The 20,576-nt window shown below is 38.7% G+C and overlaps 2 protein-coding genes across 13 annotated transcripts in view; one reads left to right on the forward strand and one right to left on the reverse strand.

Moving 5' to 3' along the window:
- The window catches only part of adgrl3.1 (adhesion G protein-coupled receptor L3.1), a 96,179-nt gene extending 90,333 nt beyond the window's left edge, over positions 1-5,846 (reverse strand). For 6 of the 7 annotated variants that reach the window (XM_057332404.1, XM_057332399.1, XM_057332400.1 and 3 more), the window contains exon 1: positions 5,428-5,845. The gene's annotated coding sequence lies outside the window, so the exon portion shown is untranslated. Of the gene's footprint in view, positions 1-5,427 lie in introns of all 7 variants that reach the window. The other variant, XM_057332401.1, reaches the window with a different exon arrangement.
- A 55-nt stretch (positions 5,847-5,901) lies between these two features.
- si:dkey-92j12.5 (multiple PDZ domain protein) overlaps positions 5,902-20,576 on the forward strand; it is a 46,470-nt gene continuing 31,795 nt past the window's right edge. For 4 of the 6 annotated variants that reach the window (XR_008962860.1, XM_057332392.1, XM_057332396.1 and 1 more), the window contains exons 1-10: positions 6,362-6,545; positions 7,489-7,543; positions 7,661-7,830; positions 16,561-16,755; positions 16,929-17,065; positions 17,208-17,427; positions 19,028-19,150; positions 19,230-19,406; positions 19,806-19,905; positions 20,053-20,147. Coding sequence is in view for 5 of the 6 variants with exons in the window: in XM_057332392.1 (XP_057188375.1) it covers positions 7,537-7,543; positions 7,661-7,830; positions 16,561-16,755; positions 16,929-17,065; positions 17,208-17,427; positions 19,028-19,150; positions 19,230-19,406; positions 19,806-19,905; positions 20,053-20,147 (1,224 nt within the window). In the remaining variant the exon portion in view is untranslated. Of the gene's footprint in view, positions 6,018-6,361; positions 6,546-7,218; positions 7,350-7,488; positions 7,544-7,660; positions 7,831-16,560; positions 16,756-16,928; positions 17,066-17,207; positions 17,428-19,027; positions 19,151-19,229; positions 19,407-19,805; positions 19,906-20,052; positions 20,148-20,576 lie in introns of those variants that run through there. The other 2 variants (XM_057332394.1, XM_057332395.1) reach the window with 2 other exon arrangements.

Here is a 20,576-nt window from a genome sequence, read left to right on the forward strand (position 1 = left end):
ATGAATAAAAAAATGACCCATACAAATAAATCATTTATAATAAACACTACAATATTCCATAAAAGTAAGAATCTTATAGTGGCGAATGAACAATAAACGTTTAGAAATAAAATTACACCGCAATCATCAAGACCATTCGTATGAAAACCACCCATTGCTAAACACTTCAAGCTATTTTTTTCACTTGAAATGGCCCTCATTGTCCAAAGGCTGAAAAAGGAAACAACTGGAGGTTGAAGTTTCCTGTGCCATTCATTACTGATTAAGAAAAAATGCTGCCATTGACTTCAACAATAAGCAGTGCCAACACAGCCAGGAGCAATCGATGCAGCGAGCAATCAAACTTCAGGGTGATCAATCAATCGCGGGCCTACTTTATCACATCGACTGCTTTACTCTCCCTGAATCTGTCACTACCGCAGGCCTGAGGGCAGTCTGAGAGACCGGCAGACAGAGAGAAGACATAAGGATTTAGCATTACTGTCATACTTAGCTACATTCAGAAAGAGACTTGCATCTAAAACAGTGGTATAAAATGACCTGTTGGTCTTGTTGATTTATAATGCAGAAAGACACGTTTCAAGGAGAAACCAAACAGGACTGCTTTTGTTTTTGTTCTATTGTTTTGATTACTTAAACAAAATTGCTCACAAAATTACTACAGCCTCTTAAAGGAGCAGGTCAACCTATAATAAAAACGTTGTTACAATGGGTTTCAAACCTTATTTTTTCAGTGCAATACAAGAGCAAAATATTTTGAAAGACACTTGTCTTACAATGAAAGTTCATACTGAGCACAGCTTTCAGGCTAAAAAAAACACAAAGCTTGCACACAACACACACAAACCTGCATTGATGATGCCAATAAAATGTTTTCATTTTTAAATGTGTAGTAAACAAACCCTGAACGTCAGGCTAGGTGTGTGGGCTAGGTGTATGGGCATAATCAGTTAATAAATAAATTACTTTTAATTTATTCTGTTCCTTACACAAATCTTTAATATTGCTTCTGAGAACTTGGAAGACACATCTTATATAGATTACTTCAAAACGTGACAAAGATTCCAGCAATACATTTTTTTTTTTGACAGTGGATAGTGTATATTACAAGTCAATTTTGACAAAAATGTGATTTTCCGCAGTCGTTGTTTAGGTATGTTAAGTCGTTTGAGAAATTAAACCACTTGATTTCTATGTGGGCGGAGCTGTCAGCCACAATGCCGAAATAGAATATAGAAAAGAATGAAAACCATTTTCAAAATAAAATCTGCCAACATGGCTGGTTTGGACAAAAAAACTTTTAGCGCTTTGCGTTGTTGGTTAGTACACGGTGTTGCAACTGTTGTCGTAAGATGATAGCGATTCTTTAACATTCAAAATATTGGTTTAGGGTAGTCTCGGGCTCAGACGTCACGCCCACGGACCGTTAGCTAAACGTCTGATGCATAAGGCACACTTTTCTGGAAACACTTCAGCACGTTCGAAGTCATCATCTGATTGGTTGAATTTCAAAGGATTTCCAGGAGACCTGTGTGTCGCGTTCTTCATGGTCCGCCTGGAAACAGCATGAAGCCGTCTGATCTAAGAAGTAAGCTGTCATGTTTGTTTACAACGGTTGCTATAAGAATTCATCACGATCGACTAAACGCTTAATTCTTAAAAGTATGCGAGGTTCACGGCATGAACTTAGAATCATTTTGTTGCTGTTAACTTTTGACACATTCGTGAATTTACACCGGTCTGTTTCCACACATTTCCACACCTCTGGAAATGTGGTGTGGGACACATTTCCAGAGGTTCCACACCTAAACATGATGCGGCACAAAACGAAACGTGATTGGTTTCTTTACCTGTCAGTCATATGGCCTCTTGGGCAGGCCGTGGCCAAAGAAGGCGGCGATAAGTTCCAGGGTGTTCACTAATGCATGCGTCATTTTTTCACAACGGTTTTCACTGTGCACGAAGACAACGCTTTAAAGAAAACACAATGGTAATGAGCAAATTTTACAAGCAAATTTTCTATTCATGCAAATACGTGTGCTGCACATCCTCACCACGAATAATTGACTTCCCACAGGTGCGCGTCTCCACTGCTAACTCAACTGCACTCTGTGTATTCAGCCATCACCGATTCCTGCTTATGTAACAGCTGTTATAATTCTGCTTATAAAAGTTCAATAAAAATCTTACTAGTTGGAATAAACGTTTGATTAAGTCACAATTACAGCAAACCGGTCAACATTGATTATACAAGCAAATGGTCAATACTCCATTTCTTTTTTGGCTTGTTGCTTTAGATATCCTTTCTGATAGGGCTGAAGGTGTTTTGCATAACAGGGTTTTGATATTGCCACAAACTGACAGGGCCACATTTGTCTTTGTCACGCTGTATTTACGATTCCAGCGCAGTCACGGGTCTTTGGGATTGCGGAACTCTATGAAGCTGTTGTTAGAAACATTATTGTGAGAAAGCAATGTTTGATGACATCATCATCACTATTTTTGACCTGACTTTAGCTTGAAGCACTTCATGAGCTGTGACTCATGCTCTGAACATTATCGGCACGGGCATACACGAAAGCCCTCACACATTACACACACACATTACACCTCCTCTTTCTTCACAAGGAGACTATAAGGCAATAATTCTCCAGTGATCACTTAAGGCCCCTAAAAACCTTTTAACCTCACAAACGGATGAAAATAAAAGCATACACGCGCACACACGCATGGGATCCAGTGCTCTCGCTTTCCTGTTGGGACTGAAATAATCAAAGTCCTTCAGCAGGCTATTCAAATCTCATCGTCATTGTTAGCTGACCTCCTTATTCGATCACACACAAAACATTTTCAAACACAACCTGTGCACGCTTAGTAGCTTTCAGCTCCTGATCTCAGTGTGTATAAAATTGATGAATTTGCGAGCAAAAACGAAAGGGAGTGAGAGAAAGAGATGGAGATGAGGAAGCTGTATTATTCATGTGAATCACTATTTTAGTTTGAAGGACATTCAAAGAATGAGAAGAGGTCCACTCACTAGAACAGGACTACTCCATTTGCTACAAATGCACACACTCGATGTGCCCAGAGCAGCCGCAACAGCCAATCATATATTGTTTTCTTAGGATGAATAAAAAAAATGTACATGGACTTCACAATGGAATCACAATACACTGCACGTATATTTGTGGTTGTATAATCAAACCAATAACACAAACGGCCCATGCATGCTGTGTTTCTGTGGCCTTGTCGCCTTTTGATGATGAAAACATCTACCAGCCTCTGTTTGATAGTAAGTAAGTGGTTTAAATTTCACTTCGACCCATGTTACGATATTCAAAACACATTCAAACAATCACACATTTGCACATCTACGAACGCACACACCACACAAACACAGCATAAACACATAAATCCTCAGCAACCCACATATTCATTAAGACACCAAGATTACACAACACCCCCATCAAGGCAAACCATGAAAAACCAATGCGAAGCCCCACCCTGCGTGTGAACTCTCACGAAGAAATTCAACGCACCACCCACTGACAAAACATGGGAATGGAGAGAGAGCATCTTACTGTAACTAGAAACTCGACCAAATCTCAAGTCATTTTGTCTAAACAAATCCAGCCGCATCAATACAGTGTTGTGCAAGCTACATGCTTCACAAATAACACTCAGTGGTGATTTTTAATGCATTTTTGATTGTCCGTTATCTTGCACTGACTGTAGTACGCTATCAATTATTTCAACTATTGAAATATCTCCTCTCTTTATTGCTGGTAAAAAAGTAAGCAGGCTATCTACTGTATATGGCAAACGGCATCAGATCATTTCTAAAAAGTAAACCTTAATGTGTAATTGCTAAATGCAGATTTGGAAAGGTTTTGAGCCCTCCAAAAACGAATTTCCCTGTTCATTAATAATGCTCATTACCAATGCTTTAATGTCATAAAACAATTTGCGTTAGGTCTTTGAACCTATAGACAACTATATAGCATATCTCCATACAGCCGCAACAACAAAAACAGGTCAATTTTTTGGTTGTTATGACTTCCCCTTATGAAAATTAACCATGGATTTTTTTGTGGTACAAGTGTAGTAACATGTTTTTTTTTTGTGGATTGATTACTTAGGGCAAAACCATGGTTTTATTACAGTAACCATCGTTTACTATGGTTTTTACAAAAACCATGGTTATTTTGTGATAACCATTGTTTTACTACAGTAACCATGTTTTTTCGGTTTTAACTGTATTAAAACCATGGTAAAATTTTCGTAAGGGTCAAAGGCCCTTAGCTGTTCCTGCAGCTCAACTGGTGGAGCATGTGTGTTCATCCCACTAAGGTCATGGGTTCAATTCCCAGGGAACACAAAAACTGAGAAATACCATGCAAGTTCCTTTGAATAAAAGCATTTGCCAGATGCGTACATGTGCAGCTTTTGGTCCAGAAAGAGACATGGGTAAAACATGTCTTTAAAATAAGCATTTTTCCTGTATCATGTAATACCATTTCAGAAATGAATGGTGACACGAATGTGCTGCAGTCAGTACTGAATCTGCATCCCTTCCTTAAGTTCTAATGGTACATTCACGTGAAGTAAACAATCACTTAACATCTGTAGGTGAGAGTTGTCTCCATTTATTACTTAAAAATAAATATAATCCCTACTGACAAAAAAACAAGCAACGATACTCTTATGAAGGATGTGTTCTGTGTGTGTGTAAATCCAAATCCATGCATAGTAATTTTGCGTAGCATTTTATAGAATGCAGATATGTCTTCATTAGTCAAACCAAGGTCATATGATCTTTATACAGATTTGTAAGGTGTTCAGCTGCATGAATCGTCGTTAACGTTCAAGAAAGCTAAATGGTGCCTTTATTTTGAAGATGCTGTCTTCTAGATGCTGCCATACCAACACATCTCATATACAAACAGACAAGCAGACTACAAGAAACGAACAGAAGCAGCGAAAGGCAGTAAGGCACAGTCCTCTGAGGCGTTGACAATCTTCTCCTTATATAAAGCTGAAGGGGTATAGACCAGCAATTTAACGGTATCATGGCAGATATATGGCGTTTGCGACACATTGCCTCCAATAAAGAAATTAAACAGTTTAATTACGTCAAGAGCTGAAAGGCAGCGACTTGTACACTCAAACACACGCTCGCTCGCACCGACGCCCATTAAAACACCACGCACGACACGCAGCAAAAAGCATCCTGTGTCCAAAGCCACTCTCTCTCTCGCTCTCTCTCTCACATACACAAACGACATAATTCAGCTGCAAGATACGAAGAGTTTGAGGAGTGTAAACTACGACTTCTCAACAAACACCGCCACTAATCAAGCGTCCATCGGCCATTGATTTATTGACCATTATGAAAAAACGTCACCTCATTTAAAATCATTGACTCACCGCATCTTACAAAGCACGGGAATGATCCGCTCCGGATGTGCTCAGCACCATCGGACTGTGATCGGTCAGAATGGTCCCTAATTCCTGTGACAATGTGTCCGTGGGTAAACACGAGACGCAGAGAAACGAGCAAATGATGCTTGGTCTTGTTCCCAGATGCGCCTTTATGAGGCTTGAATGAAGATGCAGGCGGAGGATAAATGCGATTTATCGAGTATCCTTCTCTTTACCCAGTGGGTCTACGGTACCTCGGGGGATCGGAGCCCTTATTTTGTATCCCGATCAGTGTTTTTTCTGGATTAAGAGCAAAATGCGCAGAGTCGGTCCAGCGATGGCACAATCCGAAGGATCAGAGCCAGTCCATCGCTAGATCGTCCGTGCATGGAGGGCCGCGACCCGACAGCTAGGGAGCGAGTGCCGAGAGAAAATGACAAGCCAATTTGGAAGCAAAGTGATGCTTGATTCAAGGATGGTGGGAGGGAGGGAAATAGAAAGAAAGGGAGGAAAGAGAGGGGCGGTGAATCTGGAGCTGGGAGGACGGGAGGGCTAGAGCTCGCTCTGGTGGCCGAGAGCGCGCACAGCAATAAAAGGTAGACCTTCTATTACCTGCAGTTATGTAACACTCAAATGATTTGTCAGTTCATTCATTTATTACAACGTATTTTTCTTGCAGATATTGCATTCATCTTTTTTATATCGTTTTCAATCTCAGTGTCAATTTTACTATCACAATATTAGTCTACATAGTAAATAGTTCTTATAGCCTACGAATTATCATTTGTTCATTCGTAATTTAAATGTCTATCATATGCGGTAATAATAAGAGGAAGAGTTGATGCATTTGTTATTAATAACTGGAGGGGAGGCCGTTTGACATCCATTTAGAACATTAAACTCACGAGATCAAAGGCGCATCCCGGACATGCGCGCTGACAGCCGGTTATCATTCTCGCGTAATCCCACCTATTGTCTATAATGTTGGACATTTCTAACGCCACTTCGACATTCGAAAATCTTGTTAAAGAGTGGATTCCGGCTTTGTGAGCATCAGATGGGACGTCCGCAAACGTTTCACATGAGCTGCGAAGGAAAACCTGTTGATCCGAAAGTGAATGCGGGTGAGAAATCAAAACGGATTGATTTACGGTAGTGATGGCACATAGACAGCATAACAGAAAACGATCAACCTGATGAAAAGCGTTGCCTGTCAGTTACATTTAGCAACAGGGATTAGCTCTTTCAGTTGTCCTATATAATGTTTAAATTGCTTGCTTTATTTTTATTGCACTAGACTACAATGCAATTTGTTCTGAAAACTAATTTATAAGCGTGTCAATGCTTAAACTGGTTGGTTGGTTGTTAGTTGGATCAAATTACTTTTGTTTTTATATTTTTTCTTCCATGCGGTAACGTTATACAGTAGTAAATTTATTACGACCTGCAATACCCCCTTTTATGGGCCCTTTATAGATTCTATTTACACACCTTAAATTTGATAAATAACCTTCCGATATTGTTTCTCGTTAGATACTGTACTATTGTTGACCACGGTGTGAAACCGCCCACTGACAAACGTTTAAGCACCTATCGGATAGATCGTAAGGACATCTGTCCCGTGTAATTACTGTCGTTCACACTTTAAGTCCGTTACAGATGCTAAGCCTTCCCGGTAAGCGCCTTACCGGAGCAGCGCAGCGCAAATATAACCGCTCGCTCAGTACGCGATGAGCGCGTGCCGACCGTAGCGGCGCGACACTCTAATTCAGATGACATCATTACGAATAACAGATTACAGACCGCGTTATCGCGATCGATGAGTTATGAAGTGATGCGTCGGTTCAATTAATAAAAACTCATAAACGCGCGAGCTGTGCAAGTTGTCCCTCTAAGCTTTCTGCCAAACGTCAGTGTTGCTGTCACAGGTAAGGCCTGTCATGTGCCAATACGTGATTAGGAAGCCTCTTGGGTAAACTGAGAAAGGGACAAATCTGTTTGTTTTTGTTATTGTATATTTTCCCCATCGGGAACTAACATGACTTTACTGTACATGTGTTTTTGCAGATGTAAGAGAGAGCACAGTAGCTAAGTAGCCTACTCAAAGAATCGAAAATGATGGGTATGTACTGATGTTATTGTCATCCTTACACCCTCAGTCTGTCATATTTCTTTATATTTAAAGATTCAAAAATACTTAATTTCTCAATACTTTGTCCATTACCGTCTGTGTGTATAGACACACAGCGTGCTTTGGTGGCAGTGGAGCGTTTGCAGAACAGGCTGAAGGAAAGAGGAGAAATGCCCACCGAGGAAAAACTCAGTCTACTTAAGATTGTTTTAGAGAGCCCTCTGTTCCACCAGATACTCATCATGCAAGAGACTGGACAGCAGCAACACCAACAGCAGGTCAGAGACTGTATCAAACATCACTATATCACATAAAAAATCAGATATACATTGCTGCAAGAGACGTCATAACATAATAGTGAACTGTTCCACAATGTGGTATTGAAATATGCTCTGCAATGTATAGTTTAATAACCAGATTAGATTGTGTAAATGTATATGTCAGTGCCTTGTATCGTATAATGAGGTCAAAGTAAATCTGATTGGCTAAGTAGTGCTACAATTATGACATACAGCGGGATATACTGCATGTCATTACCATGGTAACCGATCATGTAGTACCCAAATGTGACGTGCACTGAACAGAAGTATATTTTAGAAGCTAACGCCATATTTTTATTTGATATTGTTATTTGCATAAAGTTCCATTTTATAAAGGAGTCCTTCACCTTGGGGTCCCCAGTAAAGAATGCTGCAATGTAGTGCTTTCACTACTTTCTGGACTACATGTCAGGCACATGATGACAATAGTGAAAATATTTCAGGCCCATGATGACAATAGTGAAAATATTTCATAGTTGAAAAAATACATTGTTTACTAATTATTACAAAAGTAAGTAACAAAAAAATCCTGCTATTGGGGTAATTCAAGCTTAAAGTATTAGCCTACTAAATGCAAAGCATGTTTTTGTTGGTCTTCAGTTTTATTTTTATTGAAGCTAAACAGCTTTTCTTTCTGTTATATGAACATCACATCAAAACTGTTTTGTACATTTTTGCCTTTTTGCTCATTTTAAACGGCTTTATGTATATGTTCTATTGCTTTAACCATGTCCCAGGCACAGACTAGAAAATACTAAATGTACAAAAAAACTACAATTACACGTTTAAATATAACATAAATAAACATAAAATGATATAACACAAATCATTATTTATTGTGCTAAAAAATATACAATTTTTTTTGTTCAAAAACTTTTTTCAAAAACACATTTGTGGTTTCATTTTTTGTGCCACCATAACAATCAGTTTAGCCATTTTTATTGGTTTATGATTGAGTGAAGAGTGTGTTTAAGATTGAATATGATCTTATATAAAATAGCACAAACATTAAGGCAAATATCATGTATATTTTGTATAATATGATTTAATTGTATTTAAAATACAGAAAAAGCTAGCAAGATGCAGGAGTCATTCCAAAGATGTTTAAAATGTTATTTCCACCACAGAATCCTACTAAACATAATACAGAATGTGCCAAATTTATGCGTTGGTGGAAATGACACTATGGCGGAAAGCTTAAAAACAGACTAAATCCTCTTTTGATGAATGTATATATACACTGCTGAACATTGTTAACACATTTAATTGGCTTGAGACAACAGTGTTGATTGTTGATGGTGTGAAAAGTGCGTTTTAAGAAAGTTTATTTTCTTTTAAGTTTAATAGAAACCCTGAAATTCGCCTTGCCAGAGCAGCCAAGACAGAATGATTATGGAGCCATTCACAAAGAACACATTATTCAATTCAAAAACACCTAGCACGACATAATATATCAGCTTTTTATAAAGTTACACTATTACTGTTTATGTTAATTATTTGAATGAATTCTATTTATATAATATTTTATTTAGATTCATTGATAGCCATAAGCGATATGATGCAATGACCTAACAATTGGACATTATAATAGAACTAGCTAGTTCGTGGAAGTGCTATCTGGGCTTATATTTTGTCTTTGGTGTAAAAAAATTTAGTGTGATGTTCTGCAGAATCATGAAGGAGAGGACTAAAATTCCGACCATGTAAAGAGGTCATATGAGCCCAAGACACATGAGGGGGGAAGGGTTATTCAAGGGTACTAGGGTAAGAAGTCACAAAGGTGGTCTGGGTTCACAGCGTGTGAGTTAGGTGTGTGTGTATGTGCGTGCATGTGTGTGTGACTAAGGTGCAGCGTAATGATGGGAAATCTTATCTTGAAAATAGGCAATGTTGGCCCAAGCTTTCAATGCAACCAAAGAGCACCTCAGATCATTTAGCTCCACAGATACCATCAGGAAAATAGACACAGTGGGTGTTAAAGTCGGTTTTATAAGGTACAGCCACAATTGATTGTCTTAAAAACCTTTAGCTGGCCAAAATGAGGGAAGCAGCTGCAGCAGACACCCGACGAGAGAATCAAGTAACTGAAACTGAAACGCTGTTTTTTCTTGAACCATCATCTGTAATATGCCATAAGAAGATATAGCTCTTTCAGTTATATATCAGAAATACAGTATGTGCAGTTTCATATGGATCACTTTTTGTTTTCTCTGTTGTCGTTTTATTATTTATGCATTTGTGTAAAGATGCATGTCACAATCAAAGAAGGAAAGTGTTAATTTTTTCCCCACTATTCATTTACAACAAGATCTGCATTGTTATGAATTTAAATATTTTTTGTTACTATACAACACCTAAAAAAACACTGCATGAAAACAACTTCTTTCTTTGTAAAAGAAGTGACTTTATTTTTGTCAACGAATTTGCGACAGTTGAATGTAATATTTTTGACAAGCCAAACATGTCAGTCTCTGGGCAGCATGTAGTTTATTTAAGTAAAAAATCTAATTCCATAAAATATGCATAATGATATGATATGATATTATACTTTATTGTCAGACAAGTCTGAAATTTGCTTTGTATGACATACCATATTTGCACAAAAGTTGACATTTACAGAAACAATAGACAATACACATAGTAATCTTGACAGGACATTAACAAACAATTACACCATGTACCAGCGCCTTCACATCGTCGTATATATTTCCATTACAGTTCCATCCTAAACCCTTGATTTTTTACTTAGATATCTTGTTCAACTCTGATATTGCTTGGTGTACAAATGAGTGTTTAAACCTCAGTCTGTTAAACCTGGGGACTCTGTATCTCCTATTTCAGTGGTTCTCAAATGGGGGTACGCGTACCCCCAGGGGTACTTTGGGGTACTGCAGGGGGTACATGAGAGAAACTGACATTTAGGAAAAAATTATGAAAATCAATAAATTATGACAATAGTATTTTTATATCATGGATTAAAGTTCTCCGTTACGATGGATTTCCGTTAATTGCAGGGTTCCAGCCTGTCCTCAATTCCGTTAATTGCAGGATTCCAGCCTGTCCTCATTATGAAAAGTGAATAAATTCACTTTTCATAATGTTGTTAACCCTTTGCCGCGTACGATCACACCGGTGTGATTAGAACATTCATGGAAGCGGCAATAACAATCTCCTCAAATGTAATTTGACGGATGTGTTTTATTCAGATCAGACACAGTATCTGCAATTTAAGCAATTGTTAAGATCACTCAATTCTCTACCAGGTCACCAGGCACTTACGTTTGTGTTTTTAAGAGAAGTGGATGAATTCACGTGATGTAAATCCGGCAGATCTCAGACCACGGCGGAAACAAACATGGCGGCGCCCGCTTCTAGATCAACTAACGCGATCATTATAAAAGTGTTTAAACAACAAAACACATTCACGTGCACATATTTGACAATCGGAATGTCAGATATTTCATGACATAGTTAACAGTTTGTGAATTTTTTTGAGTAAAAAATAAAATTATGTAAAAGCAATGCATCAGTTATACAGCTGCTGTGGCTCTGCGGTGTGTCAGTGCCGCGTCGCTATGGAAATGTTAAAGCGATAGGCTACCTTCTTAATGGTCGCCTTGGAAAAGCTAGTCAAACACTGTAACTAGTCACTGTAGCTAGTCAAACACTGAAACTAGTCATGTAGCTTGTCAAACACTGAAACGGGTGTCAGGTGTAGCCAAGTTTCAGGAATATGGTTTCACTGCTAAAAGGCAGAAAAAGTGAAAAGCACTCGAATACAAACAACATTTTTGGTCTTTAGTGGTTTTTATTTTGTTCTTTTTTTCTGTTAATTATTAAGAATTTCAGAAAACATTGTTTGGTCTTATAAGATAAATAAAAAATGCACTGAAAAGTTATAGATGGTTGATTATTTGTCTAGGTAAGTATAATTTTTTTCATAGATTAAAAATGGCTTTTAAAATACGCAAACTGGCAATACTACGTAAAGGGGTTCAAAACATGTCCCTTTAAAACGCTATTGGTTAAAGGAATATGACTTGGCCTGAAAAACCCGGACCCGGAATCAGGAGCAGTGTCTGGGCGCGAAATAATGTAAGTTAGGAGAGGTCGCGATAAAATGGACAGGTGGCTTCTTAAAAGAGGACAAGCTCCTCCTGTGATTTTAATGCGGTGAGCTGTTATAACAGCGCAATGAAGCCAGCTCATCTTCAACGGCATCTCCGGACTAAACACCCAAATCAGGTCGGGAACTCACTGGAGTTTTTCAGAAGAAAATTTCATGAATTTACACCATGCCAAGAAAACATGAAAAAAGCCACAAGTGCATCAGCAAAAGCACTCGAAGCATCGTACGAGTTTTTCAAACTGTTGATCACAATAAACTTTTACTGAACTGAAAAACACCGATTTACCTTTAACTGTTATTCCTAATACTTAAGAGATTTACATAGTTGCATAAAGCTACATACAGAAATGTTTATAAGCAATGAACCTGCTCGGGGGCATCAGATATAATAATTGTCTGACTCTCATTTCATTGTATTTTAAAGCAAAATGTTGTTGTCTGGTCAAGGGGTACTTGCTTGAAAAAATCATAAAAAGGGGTACTTAAGCCAAAAAAGTTTGAGAACCACTGTCCTATTTGATGGTAATAGTTCAAATTCCCTATTTAGGACATGATTAATGTTAGAGACTATGTTGTTTGCTAGTCTTACCAATATGTTATGATAAGCTGAATCATATAACTTTTCTAAGGGCTGACCAACAATTTCTGAACAGATTTTAATTTGAGTGAACAACTTGGTTCGTAACATCACAGATAAACTTTTATATCATGTTGAATTTCAGTATTGCAGCATGCTCATAATCACAGACCTAAAGAATAGCAAGAGAATCTGTCTTCTTACTCCAAAGGACTTAAGACGTCGAAGGAAGTAGATTCTTTGCCTTGTTCTGTTGCAGAGAGTCTCAATATGATCTTTCCGGGATAGTTGTGTCATGTCCTCTCCTTGTCTTGGTTTTCAGGTCTTGTGGCAGGATCATGTCAGACCCATGTGTTTTATGTGGAGAGAAGGGCATGGCATTGTTTTGATTTTGTAATGCCATGCTCTCTCTCCGGTGTCGCGTCTTCTAGCCCCGCCCCCTTGTATCTCCGTCAGCTCCCCGTTAGTGTCATCCCGTTCACCTGTCCAGTCTGTGCCCATTAGTGTTTAAGTCTTGTCACCTGTCCTTCACCGTCCCTGTGCTATCTCCCCTCGTTAACGTTTCCCTAGTGTCCCTGTTTCCCTCACACCTTGTCGGTTCATTCCTTCCCATATCCTCCTTCACGTATCCTGTCCATGTGGTTCCTGCCCGTGTCTTTTACCTGTGGATTACCCTGTTCTCTTCGTTTGTTGGATTTATTATTTACAATTTACATTTACCTTGGACCTTGTTTTATTCCCCTCGAGGAAGTTTTTAGTTTTGTCTCTTGTTTTGGTTTGTAGTGTTTTCCCCCATTGTGGGTTCCAAGCACAGAAGTAAGAGATGAAGTTAATGAACTATGCCAAAAGCATTTGTATTGCTTTTGGCATGTTTTACAATTACCCAAAATTCAAGTACCCCTTATACATGTTATTATGTCCGTCAAAGGCTGGCTGTTGGTTGGAATATTAGAACTAAACACAACGGTACAACACTAATGAGCATCAGGGCAATTCTGTGAAAATGTCAGTCTTTACCATGAAAAAATAACGTTTTAGCAACAGTTTTTACTATGCTAACAGCACAAGTATCAAAATTGACTCCAACCTTAAGTTCGACAGCCAGATCAAGGCAGTCGTTAAATCAAGCTTTTTCCAACTGAGGCAGCTGGCCAAGATAAGCCACTTCTTTTTAAAGTGCTAAATGGTCTTGCCCCACTCTACATTTCTGAGCTGCTACACCCTCATATGCCCACCCGTTCTCTCAGGTCAGCTGATAAACTGTTAGGTGCCTAAAACAAAACATAAGATGAGAGGGGACCTTGCCTTTGCTGTGGCGGCTCCTAAATTGTGGAATGATTTCCCCCTGTCTATTAGACAGGCTTCTTCGCTTTGTTCATTCAAATCACATCTTTTCTCCTTGGCTTTTAAAACCTGATGTTGACATTGTTTTAGTGTATGTGATGTATTTATATCTCATGTTTGTATAAGCTTTTATTTATTTATTTTTCTGTACAGCACTTTGGTCCACTTCGGTGCTGTAAAGTGCTTTATGAGTAAAGTTTGCTTGCTTGCTGTTTTATCTATTTTTTATATGTCCTACTGAAAAAATCTGTTAATTGATTTTAATTAGTGCTGTCAATCGATTAAAAAAATTAATCGGATTAATCACACATTTTCTGTGATTAATCACACATAACAATAATATTTTAAAATATACTTTTACATTTTAATAATTTCACGTTTAATCTTCAAATTGATGTAGAAACAACATATTTCTTTAACAGCGTCATTTTATGAATGAAAGAAAACATTTTGATATTAGTACTGTAACTGATGTCTCTATTAAATTGATTATTTTAACATTAATTATAGCCATTCAACAATATAATTGAGAGCTATCATGAAATATACAGAAATTGAAGGAAGTTCTCAAACACTTTACAGTCTTTAATGCTAAATTATCAATTAAATGCAGAAGAATTCTCATTAAAGCTACAAAATCACATTGATTTCTTCTTTTATTTTGTTCTTTGATTAACATTAGTGACAGGAGTCACAGCAGCACGTTTAAGAACGTGGCCCCTTTAAGAGCTGTCTCAGTACGCAGATCTGACCTGACCTGACCGTCACCGCACTCCCATTTTCACAACTCTTTGCATTCATTTAAGATTTTATCTTACACTTTGAAGTCTTGCTTAAGAAAATTCTAGACAAAACGGGCTTTCTGACATAATCTTGTATGGTTTTATCCATTCAAGCACGAAAGAGAACTTAACACGTATGCGCTGTCTGACAGAGATTCACTGACGCAGCCTTCAGCCCATGACTGTTTACACCAGACTGGACCTCGCGTTGCGTTTTGCCGCGTCCCACAGTTTAGAAGCTGTCTATCTTCATTGAACGCGTCAAAGCAACTGTTTAAAATCGCGCTTAAGTGGTTTAAAAGCCTGTACACGAATAAGAGCGTGATTACATAATGTAACGCTAGACAAAGAATGTCAAAACAAACGGATGCTGCGTTAATTGCGTTAAATATTTTTCACGCGTTCATTTGAAAAAATTAATCGCATGCGTTAACGCGTTAACGTTGACAGCCCTAATTTTAATACATTTTATTAAGTTAATATAGCTGTATATTTTTGTGATATTTATTGAGCCACAGGATATTTTTTATTATACATGTATAAAAAAATACATATATACAAGACATATTCAAGACAAAAAAAAGCCTTTTCAGAACATGACTACATAATGTGAAAAGTAATTAAAATGTCTTCAAAATGTATATGTTGTCTGCAAGGTTAATACAGAAAGTGTGCTGTGAGAGACGTGATGTATTTAGATAGATGATTCTGTGAAAACAGCACCAGGGACCAAACTGAGGCTGTATAAGCTACTTACCTGGGCTGACCACTAAATCTGTGCTGAGTAAGAGAGAGAGTCTGGGTTCAGCAAGACTCACACACAGACACTAGACAGACATCCACAAATACACTCCGAACTTACTTAAGCTTAGATGAGAAAATGAGTAAAAGTATGAGTATCACACAGTCACAGTTCACATATAGGCCTACACTGTTAAAGGTTCAGCGTGTAATTTATTGGAGGATCTATTGACAGAAATGCAAAATAACATACATATCTGTCTTCAGAGGTATGTAAAGATCTTACAAAATGAAGCGATATGTTATTATATGAGCTATTTCTATCTACATACACCGCGGGTCCTCTTGCATGGAATTCGCCATGTTGTTTCTACAGTAGCTCTAAAGGGACAAATTCCTCGACAGAGCGCGTTTTATAAATGCGATATCTCCTTCGGCAAAGAAGTGAAAACGTGACTACATCTTAGTTCTTTGTCAGCCACAGTAGTAATTCGAACGAGAGGGGGGAGGGGTGGAGTGAGCTGTTGGTTGCAATTCATAACCTCACCGCTATATGCCGCTTGTAGCGAGGAAGGCGGGATGAGAGCCGTGGGGTAGGAAGGCGGGGTCGGTGGCATGAGTGATAATGAGTATGAGCTGTACGTACACCAGTCCCGCATGCCTCACGGGGGAGCTCGGGAGCATAAGAGGACGAGCGGCAGGACTGCTGACGAGAGAGGACCAGGCCCGGAAATGCTAAGTTTTGTTTATGTTCGTGTGGCCGGCAGTCGTCCGTGAGGGGCTGCCGGCCTGTTTTACTGCTGTTTATTGTTTATTTATTTTTGATTAAATGTTTTGAATGTTCGCTGGTTCCCGCCTCCTTCCTTCCCGTTTTATTGAGTGTATTACACCGCTAAATTTCATACACTGGACTTTTAAACAGTCTTCTTTTGGCTTACAGCATATTCATCATTATGACTCAATGATGAGCAAAGACAAGCTGAACAAAACAAATCATACTTGGAGGAATAATGCTGTAGATAGAAAGCATGAGACATCAGAATGTGTAAAATACAGCTTGGTGACAATTTACTAAGACAAGTTAACTACATCCTTCTGACTCTGTGTTTGTACAGGGTTCTCCCATGATGCCTCAGTCCCAGTCCATGAGCGATGATGTGGACTCTGTGAACGCTTCTCACCCCAATTGCGCGCTGAGGTACAGAGACTCCTACCTCTCGGCCCAGCGAAGCAATGACCGATCCACCAATCAAGTGACTTTTGGCCCCTGCGTCACAGAGGACATTTCACTTCTGCAGTATATTGCCCGGGTAGGCGATGTATAAACACTGTCATCATGAAACAAAATCCAAGCACCTTACATACTTTAGATGTTTCCTGTGACATGATGTTCTCGCATCCTTTCATAAATAATATGATTTCTACACTGCGTCTCTTAAAACAATATAAATGCAACTTTACTCTCCCTCACTCTTTCGATCAGGGTCGGACCGTTCTTAGTTTTGACGTGGAGAGGGGAGAGAGTGCTTTAGGCATCCGCATTATTGGTGTGGATGCCGAAAGCAGCGGAGGTCATGGTATCTTCATACAGGAGATTCAATCAGGCTCAGTGGCAGACAGGTAAAGTATAACAGACAAAAATGCAAATACAGCAAAACGTCAAAGATTATTAAAGGTCAGAGCTGGATTGTTCACTGCTGCATAATTCATGAATATATATTTACATGATATCAACACTTTTTTCTCCCTTCTCCTGTGTCAGTGATGGACGTCTGCGTGAGGATGATCAGATTTTGGCAGTCAATGGTAAGCTGTTTGACTCCTCAGTGGCGCAGGAACAGGCCGTGAAGATTCTTCAGGAAGCCACCTCCACAGTAACCTTAACTGTAGCCAGAGGACCAGTTGCCGAGGTCAAACCCCCACAGATGAGCCACACTGTCTCTCTTTCCAAAAACCTCTCCGGTCTTGCTGAACAATTCAGCGTAAGGCTCCTTTAAATCTCATATACTGTATAGTAGTATGTAGGCTACATCACCTTAGTTCTTAAAAGAGTTGGCTTTGAAAAATTATAGCGTAACATTTTATCTCTAAATACTGTCCTCTTTTTTGTTTTGGGAACTGATATTAGTTTAGATATTAGATAGATAAACTATCATAAAATTTAATCGAAAGAAAACATGGCCAGTGCTCATATTTACATTATCAGAAGGGTTGCCAAGTCTGCCGTTGTTCAACAGCATTGTGCTACTTTTGTTGCTTCGGGTTGTTTTTTATTCCGTGGGTTAAAATTTGAGTATTTTCAACGACAATTTATTTGCTATAGACTAATTTCACTCCGCTGCCATGTCGAAATCGAAAATGAGGCAGAGGTGGGAAGAAAACCGGTAGGACAGATAGACTGCAATGGTTTAGACTACCATCGGGTGTCTGTGACATGAAAACAACAAATGATGCGTTTAAAAACAACTTTAGATTGGCTGTGTGCGCCCGAATGAAACCTGCTTATGGCAGTTTAAACAGTCACTTATATGTGATAGTACGGCTACAGTGGTCAAATAAAACATGCTGATTTTGTCACATTGAAGACTATAAATCGTATTAAAAACTCCAGGTTGGTTGTCCAAACCATTGCAGTCTATCTGTCCTTCTGGTTTTCTTCCCACCTCTGCCATGCTTTCGATTTCATGTTATGCAAAACAGTAAAATATGTATTTTAGGTTTGGGAGTATTTTGTATTTGGGCTGGGGTTGTGGGGCTATAGTTTTGGGCTAGTTTTGATTGGCCATTGGGCTGTTTTTTTCTTACTCAGATCTGGCAACCCTGGAAAAATTTAAGCATTTTGACATATTCTGTTGAAATAATAAATTGTATCATTATTAACCCATTTGAATGACAAAAATTATGAGATACCACTAAATAATACATTGTTTTCTCCCATTACAAAAACTTAACATTACGCTTTCAGGTTGTGACCCTAAAGCAGCGTGGTTTGCACACTTTCTACAGTAAAGTGGGAAGATATTTTACTATAAAAGTATTTATTTTTACAGCCATTGAACCCTGTTAGCCTAAATATTGTGAGAAAAATTATCAAACAAATTTTTAATTGATGGGAAAAAGAAATGCATCAATAACTGCCAAACAATACTTGCTTGATCAGCACAACTCTTGTTTGACCTTATTGACTTTAAGTGCCTTCTTTCTCTCACCTTTTATTGAATTTCAGGTCCTATTTTGTTGCCAAGTTGTTGCCTAGAAAGGGGCTCCTATCTCATATCTATTATATCACCTTACATCTTATGCCCTATGTCTGTCTCACTTTTACCTGTCAGCTTAATTCTGTTACAGGACCGCAGTAATTTAATTACATTCCCACAATAAGTAAAGTACATCTAGCATTTTACATTGTAATACATTCGCTTTCCCAGACATGGACTTGTTAGGTTTGGTGCTTGCTGTGAAAGTCTCGCTCTCATGTGGGTGTAGTCCACTGTAAGAATACCTGCTAACGTCGAACAGTTAAGATGAAATGGACACAAGCTGTACATATTTATAATGCCGCTGATCACATTTTCCCCACAGCCTCGACAGATTCATCTGATCGAGTTACAGAACGACGGATCAGGCCTGGGCTTCGGCATTGTGGGAGGGAGGACTACCGGCACCATGGTTAAAACCATCCTACCTGATGGTTCAGCTGGAAAAGTATGAAATCATCACAGATTTATAGTGTACATGCAGTAATATAGAGAGTCCTGACCTGCAGGTGTGCATTTGTAAACAGGATGGCAGATTGCGTAGTGGTGATCTGCTCCTCCAGATTGGTCATGTGGACGTGTCCTCCATGGGCAGTGAGGAGGTGGCACAGGAGCTTCATCTTGCCGGGACCAAAGTGAGACTTCTCATCGCCACCGCTGACGGTGACCTCTCATCCCCGATCGCCCGGCAACAGGACACTCAGGTGCGGAAAAGACAGGTGCAAGGCTTCTGCTCCTGTGTGTGTGCATCTGTTACATATTCATTGTGATTTGAATTGAATTACACAAAGGTGAGAAAATAAAGAGTTGTTTGGTTCTGTTAACACATTGAATTGTGTTAAAATCACATCACAGATGCAGTGATTGACATTAATTGCCATTAACACACAAGGGGTTGGAGGTTGAGTGAGTGAAAGTCAATATAATCCGCAAAAGGAGCGAGAGAGAGTTTGTATTTAAATTGTGACTTTATTCATTAATCTTGATTAAAACATTGTTATCATCTAAATGCCAAACTGCCAAACTATCACTGTATTTGGACTTTGAAAGTGCAAAATAATAAGTTGATGAGCCACTGTAAATGAAGGATGATCCTTCTACAGGATTCAGCAGAGCGAAAGGAAATCGATTTCAGTAGCAAACGATTAGACAAAAACGGCTTGGGCATCAACATCGCCAAGTCTACGGAAAACCTGGACACAGGTAGGATTTCTCAGTATTGTTTTCTTTTAACACGATTATTTTACTGTCAGCTAATGAGACTTGATAAAAGTCCAAATTTAACAAACAGGTACATTGTCTAAATAAAAGGTTTGATGAAATATTTTTTTTCTGTGTCCCTGTGTGTAGTTTTAGAGGCAGGTGGGTTTGTAATCAAGAGTATATTAAAGGGAAGCAGAACGGAGTGCGATGGACAGATTCACACTGGAGTTCACACTGTCGCTGTGAGTATTTTTTATTTATTTTTCCATTTCTGTGATTTTAAGCTTTAAATAAGTCTATTGATAGTATTACTACACTGTTTGTGTGTTTACGCATGAGAATGCTGTGTGACAGTTTGCATTGTAGTGTTTATCTTATGCTGAATAGTAGCGTGTTTGATTAATTACATTGCTGCTTGTTGTGTGTGTGTGTGTGCGTTCATGTTTGTATATCCCGGTGGGGACCTAATACCTGAATACACACCAACACATGGGGACTCGTGTCACCATGGGGACCAAAATTGAGGTCCCCAGGGGCAAAAAAGCTAATAAATTGTACAGAACAATATTTTTTACAAATCTAAAAATGCAAAAAGTGTTCTATGATCTTTAGGTTTAGGGATAGGGTTAGGGATATGGGATAAAATATACAGTTTGTACAGTATAAAAACA

This window comes from Triplophysa rosa, linkage group LG4 (assembly GCF_024868665.1).
Source record: "Triplophysa rosa linkage group LG4, Trosa_1v2, whole genome shotgun sequence".
NCBI lineage: Eukaryota > Metazoa > Chordata > Actinopteri > Cypriniformes > Nemacheilidae > Triplophysa > Triplophysa rosa.